The sequence below is a fragment of the Bos mutus genome, chromosome 3 (assembly GCF_027580195.1).
Source record: "Bos mutus isolate GX-2022 chromosome 3, NWIPB_WYAK_1.1, whole genome shotgun sequence".
NCBI classification, from domain to species: Eukaryota; Metazoa; Chordata; class Mammalia; order Artiodactyla; family Bovidae; genus Bos; species Bos mutus.
In genome coordinates this window covers 98,360,213-98,379,787 of record NC_091619.1, presented here as the reverse complement: position 1 = coordinate 98,379,787, position 19,575 = coordinate 98,360,213, and the positions used below count along the sequence as shown (strand labels likewise).

Genomic DNA, 19,575 nt, shown 5'->3' with positions numbered 1-19,575 from the left:
CAACGCCGTCCTTCCTGAGGGTACCCTAGGATCCTGCTGGGGCTGGACCCCGGCACTCTATAATGGTTGGCAATAAATTTCTCCTGTTTGTAAATCACCCAGTCTGCCATATCTGAAGCAGTCTGAAAACAGACTAAGATAGTAGTGCTTAGTAAATTCTCAGTAAATGTTAGCTAAAAGCATGATTCCTCCCATTATTCTCTCTCTTTTCATAGCTTTTCCACTTTCTTCCACTGGACCCTTCCCTTAGCACAAGTTCATGTTCAAATTCCCCATATTGTGAAAAACTCTCCCTCTATCTGCTTTTCTCTCAAGCCACTAATCCATCACTTTCCTTCCCTTCTTTATTTTCTTGAGAAGTCTGCCTTTGATTTTCCACATCTTAATCTTCTCTTCACCCCTAAATCCAAGCCATCTGGCTCAGGATTAACCAACCATTCCACTGAGCCAGCTCTCCACAAAGTCACCAGTGATTTTCATGCCAATTGAATTCAAAAGTTTCTGCTGTGAAAATTAGAGAACATAAATGTAAAGAGTATGGCAGATAGTAGATGCTTAGTAAAATGGTAATTGTTTTTACCTGTCTTAGTTTCCCTAACATTACTCACTTCTGTTATCTCTTTTAAATCATTTTCCCCTCCTTCTCACCACTCATTGTAAAAGGTATATAGTTTTATCCTAGCCTGTTGCCCTGGAAAACCAAAGCTCAGGGCAAAATTTACATGCTAAGGCTTATTGTGATGTTCAATAAACAATATTCAGGGCAAAAATAAGGGAAAATCAGGAAGGAAGGGAAAGAAAAGTAAAGGTGGTGTGCTGCAGAGCTAGCCACAGATTTATAAGATACAGCTAATTGCTTAGTTATATAGGACTGAGAGATCATGTAAAATGCCTGTATCATGTCTAGGAATCATTTCTCAGGGAGAGGAAGAGAAAACTGCTGACTCTTCCCTTCTATCTTGCATGGGTCAACTTCCTTACACCATGTGTGTGTGCTAAGTCCCTTCAGTTACGTCCGACTCTGTGTGACCCTGTGGACTGTAGCTGGCCAAGCTCTTCTGTCCATGGGATTCTCTAGGCAAGAATACTGGAGTGGGTTGTCATGCCCTCTTCCAGGGGATCTTCCTGACCCAGGATCAAACCCACGTCTCTTGCGTCTCCTGCATTGGCCGGCAGGTTCTTTACCACTAACACCACCTGGGAAGCCCTGAATGAAACATTAACTGCCTTGTACTTCCAGATTATATCATGGATCCGCAAGGCAGTCTTGAGAGATTGATCTCAATCCATAGCAAGTGATTCAGCTTATTTTGGAAGTGGTGTTGAGTGAGATTTTCTGTGGATCTGGTTAAGTCAGATATGAGTGTCATAGCTGCTGCAGCTCCTGCTATAGCAGGTGCAATAAAGAAAGTACAGAAGTCTGGCCCACATACTTGGGGAAGCTGAAGCAGACTACTGCATCAGGAGATAGGCTCACTGTAATGACTAGCTCTCCACTGAGTGGAGAACAGGAAGCAGGTGGCTCCAAGTGAATCTGGAGAGGTATTCGACTGGATTCAATACAAGAGCTATGTTTCAAAAACTTGATAAACACAGAAGAAAGACAAAATAACCTCTTCATCCAGAAGTCAAAAGCAATGCTGCAGTTATTTTGGTATTGCAAAAGACTGGTATTTTCCAGTCTTTTTCCTTACACATATAGGTTTTTCTTTTTTTTTAATTTGAAAGGATTTTCTTACTTTCTGATTGGAGTGTAACATATGGAAAGTGAACAGATTAAGTGTATAACTTGATAAATTTTCACAAATTCAATGTTTCTTTTTAAATTAAATCAAGAAATAGATAATAACTATCACCCCACAAGTTTCCCTTCTTGCCCATTTCCAGTCACTATGTCTCTAAGGGTAATCACTATCCTGACTTCTAACAAAATAGATTAGTTTGCACTGGTTTTATACTTTATAAAAATGAAATTATACAATATATATACACTTTCATGTCTGCTTTATTTCACTCAACAGTTAGTTTGGCAAATTTATTCTTGTTGAGTGTAGGAGTAGTTAATTCCTTTTCACTGTTGTATAATATTCTATTTCCAGCATTTCTATTTAGGACATTTTGGCTCTTTTTCTTTCATGCCATTGCATCTTTTTTTTTTTTTTTTACTTGTAATATTTTTACTAAATTCATATTAAATGAAAAAAGATTGCTAACATCATTTATATAATATGCATTTTGAGAGTAAACTCAGATAAAGAATTTTCTTTTTTTAATTAATTTATTTTTAATTGAAGGATAATTGCTTTATAGAATTTTGTTTTCTGTCAAACCTCAACATGAATCAGCCATAGGTATACATGTATCCTCTCCCTCTTGAACCTCCCTCGTGCCTCTCTCACCATCCCACCCCTCTAGGTTGATACAGAGCCCCTGTTTGAGTTTCCTGAGACATACAGCAAATTCCCATTGGCTATCTATTTTACATATGGTAATGTAAGTTTCCATGTTACTCTCTCCATACATCTCACCCTCTCCTCCCCTCTTCCCATGTCCATAAGTCTGTTCTCTATTTCTGTTTTCCCATTGCTGCCCTGCAAATAAATCCTTCAGTACCATCTTTCTAGATTCCATATATGTGCATTCATATACGATATCTTTCTCTTTCTGACTTACTTCACTATGTAAAATAGGCTCTAGGTTCATCCACCTCTTCTGAGTCAGTTTGGGTTTATGGGAAGCTAAAGATTGTTTCTGATGGTCTTAGGGAAGGATTGTTCCTCACTCATTTGAGAGCTCTCAGAAGTTAGTTCTCTGAAGAATGTGGTAGTTGATATGAAGGCCAGAAGTGTCATAATCATTTGCCACCATGAGGAGGTCAACTTCAGGATGAAGATGTGAGACTGAAAAGCAGAAAGAAGAAATGGAGAGAAAATGGGATCCTGATGACACTGTTGAGCTGCTGGATCAAACCAGGCTTGAAGCCTGTCTATGTAAGCTCATAATTTTCCTTTATTGTTGAAGCCAATTTAAATTAGGTTTTCTGTTAAGGGCAACATAGAGTCTTAACTTGTCTATGGGTCAGTACAGGGAGCTTTGGGAACACAGAAGAGGGGCACATAACTCAGTCTGAGTCAATCAGGGTGAGAGAACTAATTCTTAGGTAGATTGTAAGGAGTCTGGGGCCCTCAATGAGGAAGGGGTCTGGGGCCCTCAAAGAGGAGAAAGGGGTCCAGGGTTCTTGAGGTAGAGAAAAGGACAAACATTTTTTCTACATTCTTTTGTCTTAATCACAGATAATGTTTTTTCTTTATGCCCAGAGCTAATGGCTCAACAGTATGTTTTTCCTCAAGCTCTGTACTAATGATTATATAATAAAAATGTATCTTGCTCTGTACTAATGATCATATAATAAAAATATATCTTGCTCAAGGACATGTTTCTTCTTCTTAACAAGAACCTTCTGACTAATCTTGTTATTTTCAGAGGTATGTTGTGGGAGTGGGTCTGATAAGACCTATTTATTGTCCTAATCTTGTTAATTTAACATGTATATTGTTGGAGTGGGTCTGGTAAAAGTATATAAGGCCTTGATAAGACTAGCAAGTGGGGCATTCTCCATCCCCCTTCTGATATCTATTTCAGAAACTTTTTCTGTCCTTTTTCACTGTAATAAAACAAAAGCTCTGAGTAATCAAACCTTGTCCCCGATCCTGAAGCTGAATCTTCTTCTTCAGAGATCACAAATCTGACACAGTTTGCTGTAAGCTGTCAAGGGGAGGCTTCCTCAGTAAAGATGTTTTGGAAGTAGCGGATATTTAAAAGAAAGTGTGTTGTAGGTAGGAAGAGCATATGCAAAGACCCAAAGTGAGAGAAGACATGGTGTGTTTGGGAAACCATTCACCATCCTCACCATCCTCATATGTACTCAAGCTGGAAACCCAGGAGTCATTCCAGTGTTTTTGTTTTTATTAAAGTATAGTTAATTTACAACGGTGCGCCAATCTATGCTGTACAGCAAAGTGACTCAGTTATACTCATAGGTACATTCTTTTTTTATATTCTTTTCCATTGTAGCTTATCATACAATATTGAATATAGTTCCCTGTGTTATAACAGAAACTTGTTTTTTAATCCATTCTAAATGTAACAGTTTGCATCTACCAACCCCAAACTCCCAGTCCATCTCTCTCCCTGCCCCCCTTCTCCTTGGCAACTACAAGTCTGTTCTCTGTTTTTTTTTTAATCTCCTACATCTAGTGGATCACATTACATCTAGTGCTGCCAATTATACTCCTAAATATTTCTAAAATGTGTCTCTACTCCATGATGAGAATGTGAGCTGCTGTCCTAAGACAGACTTTGGAAGAATACCCTCCATAGACAGAATTGTAGTCTATCTCAGAAGGTGAGGATGGTCCTGAAATATGGGAGTGGTTAATTTTTATGGCTGGGTAATTTCATAGGCTAACAAGTAGGAGGGTTATTCCAACTATTTCAGGGGAGGGGGTGGAAATTTCCAGGAATTGGGCCATCACCCACTTCTGGCCTTTTATGGTCAGCCTTGAAACTGTCATGGTACCTGGGGGGTGTGGATTTAATATATGTTAATATATTATAATGAATGTATAATGAGGCTCAAGGTTTACAGGAAGTTGAATCTTCCACAATCTTGGGCTTAATAGTTTCTAACCAGTTTTTGTTGCATCCTCAATGGCTATATCATTCTCCTAAAGGTTATGCCTTGACTCTTCCCTCTTATCTCAGTTCCTCTTACATTTTATACAATACCTGAATCATCTCAAAAAGATCTGAAAAAACATATTCACAGTTTAGTATAAAATCCTAATTTGACATTTCCTCTTTCCATCACCTTTTTTTGAATTACCTATGATTTACTTCTTCTCCTTGTAGCCTCTGATACTATTTTTACTTTCTTGTGTCTGTTAGAGTTCTTTAGTTGTAAGCAGCAAACACTGGCTTTATTTAACCAAAGAAAAATAATTTTTTGGAAGGCCATAGGAAAATTGCAGGATCAAAGGGAAGGCAGGGCATGGGATTGGCAGAAACCAGGTGACTTCAGGGAGGCTTCCCAGATGGCATTAGTGGTAAAGAACCTGCCTACCAATGCAGGAGACTTAAGAGATGCTGGTTCGATCCTTGGGTGGGGAAGATCCCCTGTAGGAGGGCATGGCAACCTGTTCTAGTATTCTTGCCTGGGAAATTCCACAGGCAGCAAAGCCTGTTGGGCTACAGTCCATAATGTCTCAAAGAGTCAGACATGACTGAAGCAACTTAGCACACACACACAGGTGACTTTCAGTTCAGTTCAGTCACTCAGTCGTGTTTGACTCTGCAACCCCATGAACTGCAGCACACCAGGCCTCCCTGTCCATCACCAACTCCCAGAGTTTACCCAAACTCATGTCCATTGAGTCAGTGATGCCATCCAACCATCTCATCCTCTGTCGTCCCCTTCTCCTCCTGCCCTCAACCTTTCCCAGCATCAGGGTCTTTTCAAATGAGTCAGCTCTTTGCATCAGGTGGCCAAAGTATTGGAGTTTCAACTTCAACATCAGTCCTTCCAATGAACACTCAGGACTGATCTCCTTAGGATGGACTGGTTGATCTCCTTGCAGTCCAAGGGACTCTTAAGAGTCTTCTCCAACACCATAGTTCAAAAGCATCAATTCTTCGGTGCTCAGCTTTCTTTATAGTCCAACTCTCACATCCATACATGACCACTGGAAAAAACATAGCCTTGACTAGATGGACCTTTGTTGGCAAAGTAATGTCTCTGCTTTTGAATATGCTGTCTAGGTTGGTCAAAACTTTCCTTCCAAGGAGTAGGCGTCTTTTAATTTCATGGCTGCAGTCACTATCTGCAGTGATTTTGGAGCCCCAAAAGTGAAATGTTGGAGACTTAGTTCATCAGGACGCCACTTCTACTGGAGAGACAGTGGGGAGTAATCTGGGGTATAAACAAATGATGGGGAAGAACTTCCCCTGTGGTCAGGTGGTTAAGAATCCACCTTCCAATGCTGGGAGCCAAAATTGGATCCCTGGTTTGTTAACTAAGCTCCCATATGCCTCACAGAGTGGCCTAGAAAGAAATAAGCTTAAAAAATGGTTAGAGTCGCGCTGGCAGAGTACAGAGGGGCAGGAAGGAGGTGAGGGAGAGAAAGAGCTACACCAGGACAAACCTGCTTCCTGCCCATTCTGCCAAGGAAAACATAAATTCAAGACACCTCTGAGTCCGAATGGCAAAGCTATTTCAAATCTCAGAACTGCAATTTAATAGCTATCTTACTCTGAACAAGGTAAAGCCTGCTAAGTCTGCACAATCTGTAAAGTGGGACGTGAATACCTTCCTCACAGGAGACTGACTGCAAGTGCGCTGGATGCTGATTACAATGAAAAAGAAAAAATCAGCGTTGAATGTTTAAGATTTGTGCATTGTTCTGTATGTATTAATGAATAAAAAAAATATTGACAGTCTAAAAGTTGAATTATGTTTTATTTGGTGGAGTGAGGGAACAGCCCACTGCAGAAGAAGCCGTCACTAGGCCGCCGGATTCTCCCTCTGGCTGGAGAAAGAGCTGGGACCGCCCAGAGCAGCCTTACAGGCGGCGCGCGGTGCAGTGTGGGCCAGGCAGAGGCGCGGCCTAGTCCCGCCCTCGGGGCCGCCTACATGATCCGAGGCGCGTGCATCTTTCACGCGGGAGTTCGCCAAACCAGCGGTGTGCAGTGTCCAAGCTCCACAGTAGGCCACGCTGTGTGGACCCACATTCCGCAGGATGCTCGTGGGCAATCCACTCATCACCGTGGTGCAGCCTCCTAGCTCAGGCTTCCACTCCTCAGCTTCTTTCTGGAGGTAGGGGCGGGGTCCACCACGCGCGTGATGCTGAACGCCCGGCCCCCGCCACTCCTCTGGGAGGAGCTTCCTCATCACCGCCAGGCTTAAGTGCCTGCATCAAGCTTGGGCGGGTGTCTCCTGCTGCCCACCAATCCCGGAAGCTGAGGCTCACTTGGTGGCTAGCAGGGCACAGGACTGAGCTGGGAAGCCACACTACCCTGTTAACGCTCTGTACCGAGGTGAGTCTCTCCTCTGCTGCCCTGTTTCTTTGGCGCAGTGGAGATGGCCTCGAACCTTTACTCCACATGTGTCCGCCCCCATGTTTAGAGCGAATAGCAAATGCTCTGGAGGCGGCCAGACTTGGTTTCGGATTTGCGCTTCCTCTTATTCTTTAAATGATCTTGGATAAGTCCTCAGTTTCTCTGGCCCTCAGTTTTCTCAGCGGTAAAATCAGTTCCTACATCAGAATTGTAGCAAGAGTTAAGTGAGATAAAGCTCTTAAAAGCTACATGCACCGATTGTCAGTAAGTTTTGGTTGCCATCTTCCTTTTTTTGTTTGCCCACCGACACGGTTTTTCCCGGAAATCTGGCTTTCCTATAGAATCTGCGATTCCATAGGAATTATGAAATTAATAAAACCTGACGTGGCAAGAGGGGCGTGGGTTCGCTAGCTTTGGGACCTGCCTTGGGTTTGGGAAAGCCAGGGCATGTTTCTGTTTTGCCCGAGTGCTCTTTTCAGACTGAAATCTGAACCTTCACCGGATGGGGTTATTGTTAATTAACTCTTTTCCTTCAGCCTGTCCATACTCAGGGCCGCACGACCTCCCTTAGAAGAGTCTTGAGGGTTCTGATCAGTCTTGTTACTGCCCCCCATATCTCAGATTTCTTATCTGTAATACAAGAGCAATGCCTAATGTAATCACTGGGATTTTTTTTTTTTTTTTAATCGGAGATGGTAAAGTGCTTTGTTATTTTCCAGAGATCGTTGTTGCCAGGTTGTCTAAGAAGTAAAGGAAGAAAGTGATGGGGGCAGTGACTTTCTCAGATGCACCTCCAGCTGTCAAGATCTCCCCTGTTTGCCTGTGTGTGGGGTAGGGGAAATGGGCAGCAGGCACTGTAGCAGCTACCAGGTTAGATAAATGGCAGGCCCTGACCTTGAGGAGTGCTTAAATTTCTGAGGGAAAATGAGCACACAAATGCAGTGTTGTGCACAGCTGTCAGTACATGGGAGGAGCCAGAAATTTAAAGCTAGCTAAAGGGTGAGCTGCAGTTAGCCAGGCAAGGGTTGGACTTGTGCAGAAGGGAAGTGTGCAGAGGCCTGGAATCAAGTATGGTGGCTGCTTCTGCAGAGTCTGGAATATGTTGTCTTAAGTGAAGAGGTGGAGAGATGGGGGAGGTGGGAGCTAGGTTATAAAGGGTATTACTAAGGAGTCTGGACTTTACCCCTGTGGTAGGAGAGAACTACTGGAAGAGAGCCTGGGAGTCACATGGTCAGATTTGGGGACTGCTTTGTCGGGGAGAGGGGCCTCACTGGATCAGAGCAATCCCTGGTTCTGGGAAGGGTGGTCACAGCTGGAGCAGTGGCCCTGGAGGTGTGCTGGGTAAAGTGGCCTGGAGGATGGGCTGGGTAAAGATTTAAGGAGTATATATTTTTAAATTCTTTTCACATACATCAAGAAGTCCAGAGAGTGGTATTGCAGTCTTAGGTGTTACATTACAGTTTAGAGCAAACAGTATCTTTTTAAAAATATTTACAAGTATTACAGGATTTTTAACCCAGCCAGATAGACCAAATCTTGGCCACTGTTTCATATTTAAGGTGGCTTTCTGTGCTGGCGTCTTCAAAGTTCAGAAGCTATATTCCCCTTCCCACTACCTGTCAAAACCCTAATCTTATAATACTCAGAAATGCCTCAAACAAACTGAAATACTTTAGATGGCTTTTGTAAGACCCCCCCATGGATTATACTGTGATTGGATTTGTAAGACCCCCCATGGATTATACTGTGTTGTCTGGTTTGCTTTCACACTTGTCATCCAGGGCCTTGAGTCCTGGGGAGACAGAGTATATAGAACAAAGAACATGGTCAGGCGCTGTGCAGAGGGCTTTAGGCATAATATCTCTTCAGAATGGAGGAGCTGAGATTCAACCCCAGGTCTGTGCAACTCCAGAACTTAAACTATTTCCTCGTGCTCTGTTGCTGGATTTGATAAGTTTAGTTCTGGACATGTTAAGTCTCATACCTGTAGGATATACTGGTGGAACTGTCCAGAGGGAGGTGAATATATAGAGCTGGGGTGGGAAGAATTAGTGATTAAAGTCATCACTGAAGCTTGACTAGGGAGCGAGAAGGGATTGAGGACAGAACCCTGAGGGACACCAATATTTTTTGTGGGGGAAGATGGCAGAGAGGGAAGGCCTATGCAGCCAGGGAACACTCATGTGAAGACTGCTTCTTCTTCCTGTGTTTTCAAGTTTCTTGCATCCTGGCAGCAACTACAGAGCCCTTCTCTGAGAAGGGAAGATTAAGCCCCAGAGAGGAGGAACCTAGGCACTGACTTGGGATTAATAAAACCTGAGTCCTGATACTGCCCTCACCCGCCCCCCTATACACTCAGCTTCTCTCTTCCACCTTGAACCTCTCCCAAGATAACATGGGGGTGTCTGAATGCTGCTAGAGGTCCAGCTAGGCAGATGTTGACAAGCTCAGAGCCTTTTAACACAGGGCTAGGTTGAAAGGCTGATGCACAGGCAGAAGATAAGGAAGTCAGGAGCCAGCAGAGGATGACTTCCTGTCCTCTGATAGAGAAAAACATCTATCTTCTGCCTTCCATCTGTCCTTTGGAGCGTTTGTTCTTTGAAGATCTGTGTTTACTGTTTCTGCCTCTGATCCCTGCCCCCCAAGCCTTAGCCTTTTTGGTTTTCAGTTTCACCAGCAAAAGAAAGGGGAGAGGCAAGCTTCAGGTTTCTTCTTCCTTTTCCCCCAGGCCAGGTTTTTGTTCACACTCTCAGCCCAGGTGTGATTTCAAAGCCAACCCTTGTATTCTGAGAAATCTGGCAGAGGCCAACAGGTCACAGGTTGAAGATCAAGCCCAGGAAACCAGCCATTGTCCCTGGTAGCAGCTGGCAAGCTAGTTCCTTCTGTGAGATACAGACATGTTTGCCTGATTCTGGGCAGTTTGTGTCCCTGAGAAGTTTGGTAACAGAAGATTGCCCTCAGTGGTCCATGGTTTGCTGCCCAAATTGAACTGTTTTCATTTTAGCAGAAAGGATGGTCTCCAAAATGTTGTGTGTGTATGTGTGTGTGTATGCGCGCGCGTGCGTGCTTAGTCGGGTCCGACTCTTTGCTACCCCGTGGACTGTAGCCCACCAGGCTCCTCTGTCCATGGAATTTTCCAGGCAAGAATACTGGAATGGTTTGCCATTTCCTACTCCAGGGGATTTTCCTGACCCAGGGATCAAACCCGCAGTTCTTGTGTTTCCTGCATTGGTAGGTGGCAGTTCTTTCCCACTGAGCCACCTGGGAAGCCCACTAGACTATAATATTCTTCCTGGTGGTCCAGTGGTTAAGACTCTGCACTTTCCCTGCAGAGGGTGCAAGTGGGTGTGGGTTCGATCCCTTGTCAGAGAACAAAGATCCCGTGTGCCATGAGGCAAAAATAAATAAATAAAGTAATAACCTTAAAAAAAATTCTTCTGAGTCAGAAATGTTAAGGACAGTGTTGGTGTGTCAGTTATACTTGCAACTTATCCAGTTACCTACTCTACCATAATATTCTTATGTCCTTTCTGAACTTGGAAACAAAGGTTGTGATAATAAAAGTACTGACCAGCAATGAACTCAATCCTGAGAGTGATAGTTACAGTACTGATGAGAGCAGGGGAAAAGGATGTTTCTATATTATTGATTCTTGGGGTGAGCCCTCTTTCTCCTTTCCCTTGGATAAATCCTATTCATCAAAGCTCGACTCACATGTCACCTCCAAGAAGCCATCCCAGTCAGGTCACTTTTTTCTTGTAGCCCTTGTGCAGGTTTTGGTCCCGTCTTGTGGGTTGTGATATCCTCTGTCCTCTCCTGACCAGACCATGAACTCCCAGAGAGCAAGAACTATTTGAATATGTGTGTCTCTTGTGTCTAGCGTAAGACCATGCATCATCTGCTGACTGAATGAGTGTTCTCAGGCCACTGGAGACTTCTGATTTTCATAGCTTTCCAAATAGGGTTGTTGCAGTTACCACGTGCTTTGTTCAGTTGGAAATTTTCAGATATCTGTGATTTACTGCTTTCCACTGCACTGAAGTCATGTGTCTGGTTCCTCTTCCTGGAAAGCTTCTTTTACTCTTTTTTAAAAAAAAATTATTTATTTTTGGCTGCACTGGGTCTTTGTTGCTTTGCACAGGCTTTCTTTAGTTTGGGCTAGTGGAATCTACTCTTTGTTGCAGTGCTTGGGCTTCCCATTGCGGTGGCTTCCCTTGTTGCAGGGCACAGGTTCTAGGCAGCAGAGCTTCAGTTGTTGAAGTATCTGGGCTCTGGATCTGAGGCTCAGTAGTTACTCCGGGGCATGTGAAATTTTCCCGGACCAGGGATTGAACCAGTGTCCCCTGCACTGGCAGGTGGATTCTCATCCATTGCGCCACCAGGGAAGTCCTTCTCTTTACTCTTGGGACAATCCAACTCATTCTTAAAAACCAGTGTTGGGAATTCCCTAGTGCTCCAGTGGCAAAGACTCTGCACTCCCAATGCAGAGGGCCTGGGTTCAATCCCTGGTCAGGGAAATTGATCCCACATGCTGCAAATAAGAGTTATGCTGCGGCTAAAAGATCCTGCATGCCACAGCTAAAGATCTCGCATGCTGCAATGAAGATTGAAGATCCTGTGTGCTGCAACTAAGACCCAGTGCAGCCCAATAAATAAATATTAAAAAAAAAAAACAATGTCATTATTCTCTTGTCCTTGCCCTACAGAAGTCACTTGCTCTTCTGTGACACAGTGTACATGTGTCTTCTGTGAGGCATAGCATATGTAGTTTATTGGTCTGTGTTCTCTTGCCTTTTCCTGCCTTTTCTATCAGTTCCTTTTTGAATTGTTGACTCTCTCTGTCACTTAGCTGTTGATTTGGGGCAAATATCTTTATCTCTCTGAGCCTGTTTTTTTTTTTTTTTTAATCTAAAAAATAAGATACTTCCCTTGTAAGAGCCCACTCAGGCCTGGTAGCATGGCTGATCAGACCTCTGAGAGGGACTCAGTCTCTGTAGTGCTAACAGTCTCCTGGAACATTCATCCTTCGATTCTGAGCCTGTCACCTGGTCTCCCTTTGTCTCATAAAGGCCTTTGCTTATCTTACACTGGCTTGAGACCTCATGTAGTCAAGGTTGAGTACTTCTGGGGAGCCACCTCGCCTTTGTTTTTAGGTTTAAGAACTCTTTAACCAGACCCTTAGCCTGGTGAAAGGAAGGGCAGCCAGACTGGTGGTCCTGTTAGTGTTTGTCTGGGAGTTACTGGCTTTGGTTGGTTCTGGCTGCCCTGTCTCAGCTGCCTTTGCTCCCAGGCATATACACATGACCCAGTGTCTGTTCTCCTGCCATCTCTGTGCCCCCTTCCTCCCATGTTTTACAGGATCCTTGACCAGTCGCCCCAACAGCAGCACTGACCCTCACACCATTTTCTTCCATCTGTGTTTCAGGGGCAATGGCGGCTTCCTGTATCCTCTTACACACTGGGCAGAAGATGCCCCTGATTGGACTGGGCACCTGGAAGAGCGACCCTGGCCAGGTGAGGGATGGGGGCAGAAGGGGGTTCTTGCCTGTCTTCTAGGGAAAAGGCACTGTTTGGTAGAGGGTCCTTGTGTTTTCTCTATCACCCCCATCCCTATACTTCACATCTGGTAGGGATAAGCCTGGAGGGCGGTGGGAAGAAACAAGGGAAGAAGGAACCCATAGTGAGCTCTTGGTTTCCCCAACTGATCCAGAGCAGTGGTAAGGGGCCCAGCAGGGCCTCAAGCATAAGAAGGAGCCTGTTCCCTGATGATCTGTGCTGAGTGCTGTGGAGATGTGGCACTCCTTTGTGCCTGACCCTGGGCTGACCCCAAGGTGCCGTTTATCACCCTGTGCTGTGATCGTGTCTTCCGTTCCACATTTGGTTCCTTACACACAGCAGGTTGTTGCTGTTCAGTTGCTGAGTCCTGTCCGACGCTTTGCAACCGCTTGGACTGCAGCACGCCAGGCTTTCCTGTACTTCACCATCTCCTTGAGCTTGCTCAGACTCATGTCCATTGAATCGGTGATGCCATCCAACCATCTCATCCTCTGTCGTCACCTTCTCCTCCTGCCATTCCAGTATCAGGGTCTTTTCCAGTGAGTCGGCTCTTTGCATCAGGTGGCCAAATTATTTGAACTTCAGCCTCAGCATCAGTCCCTCCAATGAATATTCAGGATTGATTTCCTTTAGAATTGACTGATTTGGTCTCCTTGCAGCCCACGAGACTCTCAGGAGTCTTCTCCAACACCACAGTTCAAAAGCATCAATTCTTCAGTGTTCAGCCTTCTTTATGGTCCACCTCACATCCAAACATGACTACTGGAAAAACCATAGCTTTGACTAGACGGACCTTTGTTGGCAAAGTAATGTCTCTGCTTTTTAGTACACTGTCTAGGTTGTTATAGCTGTTCTTCCAAGGAGCAAGCGTCTTTTAGTTTCATGGCTGCAGTCACCATCTGCAGTGATTTTAGAGCCCAAGAAAATAAAGTCTGTCACTATTTCCATTGTTTTCCCATCTATTTGCCATGAAGTAATGAGACTGAATGCCATGATCTTAGTTTTTTGAATGTTGAGTTTTAAGCCAACTTTTTCACTCTCTTTCACCTTCATCAAGAGGCTGTTTAGTTCCTCTTCACTTTCTCCCTTAAGGGTGGTGTCATCTGCATTATTGATATTTCTCCTGGCAGTCTTGATTCCGGCTTGTGCTTCATCCAGCCGGGCATTTTGCATGAGGTTCTCTGTATATAAGTTAAATAAGCATGGTGACAATATACATCCTGATACATGTGACAATATGCAGTCTGATACAGGGTGACAACATATAGCCAGATAACACACAGCAGGTATCAGGGTTAAAGAACAACTTGGTCAACTGTTTATACCAAAGGTCAGCAGACTGTTTCTTAAAGGACAAGGTGGTTAATAATTTAGATTTTGTCAGACAACTTGCAAAATGCAGGTGGTTATGTACTTATATAACTATTTAAAAATATAAAACTTGTTCTTAGCTCAAGGGCTGAAAAAAAAAAAAAAACAAAAGCCAGCTGCTAGCTGGAGTTTAGTAACCCCTGCTATAGACCTTCCAGCCCAGGAGAGCCTGGGAATGAAAACTTGCTTTCCTAGATGGACACAGGTAGAGACTCAGCTCCCACCCGGGGTGGAGCAGCTCCCACCTGGGTGTTTCTTGTTCTTGGAATCTGAGTCAGAGTTGAGAGAAGTTTGGGAGGAACTCTGGCAGGGACAGTGGCCTCTTCTGTCTGGGATTTAGGCTGGGATGGGTGGCGTGGTTGAATGAACTCTGTCTGCCTTTTCTCCCTTTGCTTTCCTTCCTACAGCTGCCTAGAGTCTGGTGCTGTAGGTGGGCACTGACACCGCCTGGGACAAGTCCAGGAGCTAGGCGAAGGCTGGGGGTGGAGGCCAGAGCCAGGGCCAAGATGGGTCAGGGATGGAGGGGTGGGAAATGGGATGGAGCAGGGTCGGTGAGAAGGGCACGTGTCCGGATAGTAACAACTGCACCTAAGTGGGGATCTTGAGTTGCAGGGGGCCTAACACCCTTGGGTCTGCTCCTAATGCCATGTTTCTAGTCTGGTTTTTAACAAATTGACCCATCAACCTCCTTGGTGCCTGCTTTATTCTCTTCTGGTGGGGGCCTCTGGGCCCAGCTTCCATCTCACTTTTCCACCTTCCTTAGTTTTCTGTTCTCCCCCCCTCACCTCTTCTGCTTGTCTGAGCCATGGTCTACATGGCTTCCCCTTTAAATATATACATATATTTAAAATGGAATTTAGATTTATATATATATATGTGATTTTTTTATTTACATTTTTTTGGCTGCACTGGGTCTTTGCTGCACACAGACTGTCTCTAGTTGCAGTGCAGTGAGCGGGGACTGCTCTCTACTTATGGTGCATGGGCTTCTCTTATTGTGCAGCATGGGCTCTAGTCTCCCCAGCTCAGTAGCTGCAGTGCACAGGCTTAGTTGCTCCATGGCATGTAGAATCTTCCTGGACCAGGGGTGGAACCCATGTCCCCTGCTTTGGCAGGTGGATTCTTAACCACTGGACCACCGGGGAAGTCCCCACATGGCTTCTAAGGATCTGTCTCCATGTGGTCTTGCTTTAGGAACTACTTACCTGTGTATCACGCTTCCCTAACCAGCTCTTCAGGGTTGGGACCTATCTCCATGACTGTACTTCTACTTTCTGTCCTATCAATGTATCCATCCATCTTCTGAGCATGTAGCAGGGAACATAGTTTTTGCTGGGCCCTGCTGAGATTGCTTGGATAGGAAGGAACCTTGGAAGTTAGTGGTGAGGAGGAAAAAGGGTTTGGGGTCTCCACAGAGACTTCTGATCCCCAAGACTGGAGCCGTCTTCTATCTTCTCACTTCCACCGTGTGGATGACTACAGTGGTAAATTCCTGCCCCCTCACCCCATCAGTGACCCTCAGGAGGGCACTTTCTGGTCCAGGCCAACAGAGTTAAAACTTTTGCTTTTCTCACCTGGCAGGTTAAAGCAGCTATTAAGTATGCCCTGAGTGTAGGCTACCGTCACATTGACTGTGCTGCTATCTATGGCAATGAGACTGAAATCGGGGAAGCCCTGAAGGAGAATGTGGGACCTGGCAAGGTGAGGACTGGGGCTACAGAGAGGTGGGGTGAGAAGACTCAGAGGCTGGGGCTAAGGGCTGACTAGAGGGATCTGGCATCAGCTTCCTTCTAGTTCTTCTCCCAAAGGTGAGGGTGGGCAAGACTGGGTGCCCTTGGCTCTTCTGACTGTGGACTCTGTCCCCTGTACAGTTGGTGCCTCGGGAGGAGCTCTTTGTGACTTCCAAGCTGTGGAACACAAAGCACCACCCCGAGGATGTGGAGCCTGCCCTCCGGAAGACACTTGCTGACCTGCAGCTGGAGTATCTGGACCTGTACCTGATGCACTGGCCTTACGCCTTTGAGTGAGCCTTGCCAGGGTCTTCATCTAGGAATCAGGGGTTGGGGGAGTCATGTTAGTAACTTTTTGTAAGTTATAGGAACAGAGCAAGAGAAGAGCACTCAGTCTTTTCTGCTACAGTCTAGCTACAGAAAAAAGGAGTGCCACTTCACAGGGCATGTATCCTAGGGTGTATATGGATGAGTCCTCCTGTTGCCTTTATACACTGGGGAAATGTTCTAGCTTTTGCTGCGCTCAGCCTTGGGGTTGCAGTAGAGTAAGCTCCCACAGAGGGTGTGGGAGGAGACGACCATAGCTCCATGCTGTGTACTTGAAGGAGGCTGTAGGAGCCTACAGTGCAGTTTCCCGAGGTGGGGCAGAGGGAGTTAAGGATGACTTCCCAGAGGGGAGGGGATATAATCTGTGTCTAGGAAGAAGGGAGAGGGGATGGGCATTCCATATGGAGTTAACACTTGGATCATGACCTGGAAAGGTGAAAAACCATGCTTGTTTCTCATTCTTGGCCCTCTACCCTTTCTGGGCTTCGACTGTGGGATGTAGAATGGCTGGACGGGTAGGTAGACAGGAGCCTACATGCCCACACCTGGGGGGCTGTCTCTCACTCAGGCGGGGAGACAGCCCCTTCCCTAAGAATGCTGATGGGACTATACGCTATGACTCCACCCACTACAAGGAGACCTGGAGGGCTCTGGAGGCACTCGTGGCTAAGGGGCTGGTGCGGGCTCTGGGCCTGTCCAACTTCAACAGTCGGCAGATTGACGATGTGCTCAGTGTGGCCTCTGTACGCCCAGCTGTCCTGCAGGTGAGCACAGCAAAGCAGATCAGTTGGTTTGGGGATGGTATGCATGTATGTGTGTGTGTGTGCATGCGTGTGTGTAAATGAACATGAGTGAGCAGATGATGAGTTTACTTCAGGAAATAGCTAGAAAGTTGTCAGAAGTGTTGGTGCAGAAATCCTCCGAAGTGTGGGAAGAGAATGAAATAGACAATGGAAAACTGTCTAGAGAGTGAGAAAAGCAGCGTGAGGGGAACTGGGGGTCAGCAATTCAGGGTTGGTCAGAATGTGTGTGTCCGGGTGGGGCCACCACAAGCCAGCTGCGGCCACCCCTGGTGATAGGTTGTTTCTTGGTTTAGGTGGAATGCCACCCATACCTGGCTCAGAATGAGCTGATTGCCCACTGCCAAGCACGAAACCTGGAGGTGACTGCTTATAGCCCTCTGGGCTCCTCTGATCGTGCGTGGCGTGATCCTGAGGAGCCTGTCCTGCTTAAGGAGCCAGTGGTCCTGGCACTGGCAGAAAAGCATGGTCGATCTCCAGCTCAGATCTTGCTCAGGTATGAGCAGTCTTAGGGAAAGACAGTCAGGTTAGGGAGAGGGCTCCTGGGCTGGGAGGCACGGGTTGAGGGGTTCCAAATGCCTGAATGAGGCTGAGAATCTTGCCGTGTCATCTTAGGAGAGGCCATTCTGAGGCTCGTTCCCTCTTCCAGTGGGGCTTGGGGCTCTAGGAGCTCAGAGAAGGCTGCATGGAGGACAAAATGCTCATGAGTAGTGACTGTTTCGTTTACTTCCGTCTCCCACTTAGGTGGCAGGTCCAGCGGAAAGTGAGCTGCATCCCCAAGAGTGTCACACCTTCCCGTATCCTTGAGAACATCCAGGTACTTGATGTGTCTGTCCTGTCTTCTTTAGCCCATTGGGACACAGTCTGACCCTGACTCTGGCTAAGAAGGCAGTGATCTGGAACCCCAACTTCTACTCACAAAAGTGGCTTTCCTGACTCCCGCCTTCCATTCCCAGGTGTTTGACTTCGCCTTTAGCCCAGAGGAGATGAAGCAGCTGGATGCCCTGAATAAAAATTTGCGATTCATTGTGCCCATGCTTACGGTGAGTGTGTATCACCCCCCAGAATCAGGGAATCTGAGATTCGGGGCAGGATTCTGGCCTAAGTCTGGCCTCCATATTGCTGAGTAGAGGCTTGGCAGGATGGTATTGTTGGTAGGATTGCTGTCCTGGACACAGTGGGCTGTTTTTTATTTATTGAGCTCCCAGAAGGAATCTGGTTCAGGGATAAGGCAGTTAGCCTGTGAGTTCCAGTCCTGACTCTCAATACCTTGTAACCTAGAGCAAGTGATTTAACTTCTCTAAGCTTTAGCTTCCTTTGTGTAAAATGATCCCAGTTCCTGACACGTAACAATTTCTCAGTGTAAATGGGGCGTTCTCAACCTTGTTAGAAAGGGAAATAAATAGTTCCTTATCCCAGCTGAGACTGTAAACTCTTGGGGATAGAGTCAGCCATGTACCAGGCTGTGGGTTTGGTGCTGGAATGCTGTTGGTACTGTGGCATTCTCTGAGGCTAGGTCCCTGTCACTGACGTCTGTCATAGTGCTGTACACAGGTGAGGCTGTTCAGGAAGATTCTTGGGAAAAGATGTCCTGGAACTAGGAGGACGGGCAGGATGCGGGAATGTCAACTCCTGCTAATGGAGTCATCTGTCTGTCTTTCCAGGTGGATGGGAAGAGGGTCCCAAGAGATGCAGGGCACCCTCTGTACCCCTTCAATGACCCATATTGAGACCACAGCTTCCTGGCTTCCTTTTCATCTCTCTGCTGTAAGGTCCTGCTGTCTACAGAAAGGAGTTAATAAAGCCCTTGGAGTATCCATCCATGCTACTCGCTTGTCTTATTGTCTGGTCAGACTTGGTATGGAAATTGTTTCTCTTTGGGATGCTGGGTGTTACCTGCCCTGAGCCCAAACCCCCTTATTTTCTTGGTTCTGGAGAAACAAGCATGTAGCTGAAGTCCATTTCCACTTTCATCAGATCAGATCAGATCAGTCGCTCAGTCATGTCCGACTCTTTGCGACCCCATGAACCACAGCATGCCAGGCCTCCCTGTCCATCACCAACTCCCGGAGTCCACCTAAACCTATGTCCATTGTGTCGGTGATACCATCCAACCATCTCATCCTCCGTTGTCCCCTTCTCCTCCTGCCCTCAACCTTTCCCAGCATCAGGGCCTTTCCAAATGAGTCAGCTCTTCCTATCAGTGGCCAAAGTACTGGAGTTTCAGCTTCAATATCAGGCCCTCCAATGAACACCCAAGACTGATCTCCTTTAGAATGGACTGGTTGGATCTCCTTGCAGTCCAAGGGACTCTCAAGAGTCTTCTCCAACACCACAGTTCAAAAGCATCAATTCTTCGGCGCTCAGCTTTCTTTATAGTCCAACTCTCACATCCATACATGACCATCGGAAAAACCATAGCCTTGATTAGACGGACCTTTGTTGGCAAAGGAATGTCTCTGCTTTTTAATATGCTGTCTAGGTTGGTCGTAAGTGGAGTATCGCCATCTAGTGGCATCTATTAGCACCGCATGCCGCCCCAGAGTAGTCTTTGTGAGAATAACAAAAATTAGTCATTTATGGACTGAGATCAGAGTCCTGTGGTTTCTTGGCCCTGCTGGGCATGGGTCTTGAGTTCCCACACCCTGGCCCTCCTCCTAGTTAGTGCCTAGATTTAG

The 19,575-nt window shown here is 45.9% G+C and overlaps 1 protein-coding gene across 1 annotated transcript; it reads left to right on the top strand.

Annotated features, from left to right (window-relative positions):
• The first annotated feature begins 6,760 nt into the window (after nucleotides 1–6,760).
• AKR1A1 (aldo-keto reductase family 1 member A1) lies at nucleotides 6,761–18,725 on the top strand. The gene is made up of 9 exons (XM_005894204.3): nucleotides 6,761–7,092; nucleotides 12,539–12,627; nucleotides 15,622–15,741; nucleotides 15,912–16,063; nucleotides 16,666–16,861; nucleotides 17,194–17,393; nucleotides 17,642–17,714; nucleotides 17,854–17,940; nucleotides 18,562–18,725. The coding sequence occupies exons 2-9, from the start codon at nucleotides 12,544–12,546 to the stop codon at nucleotides 18,625–18,627; spliced, it is 978 nt and encodes a 325-aa protein (XP_005894266.1). The 5' UTR covers nucleotides 6,761–7,092; nucleotides 12,539–12,543; the 3' UTR covers nucleotides 18,628–18,725.
• The last annotated feature ends 850 nt before the right edge of the window (nucleotides 18,726–19,575 follow it).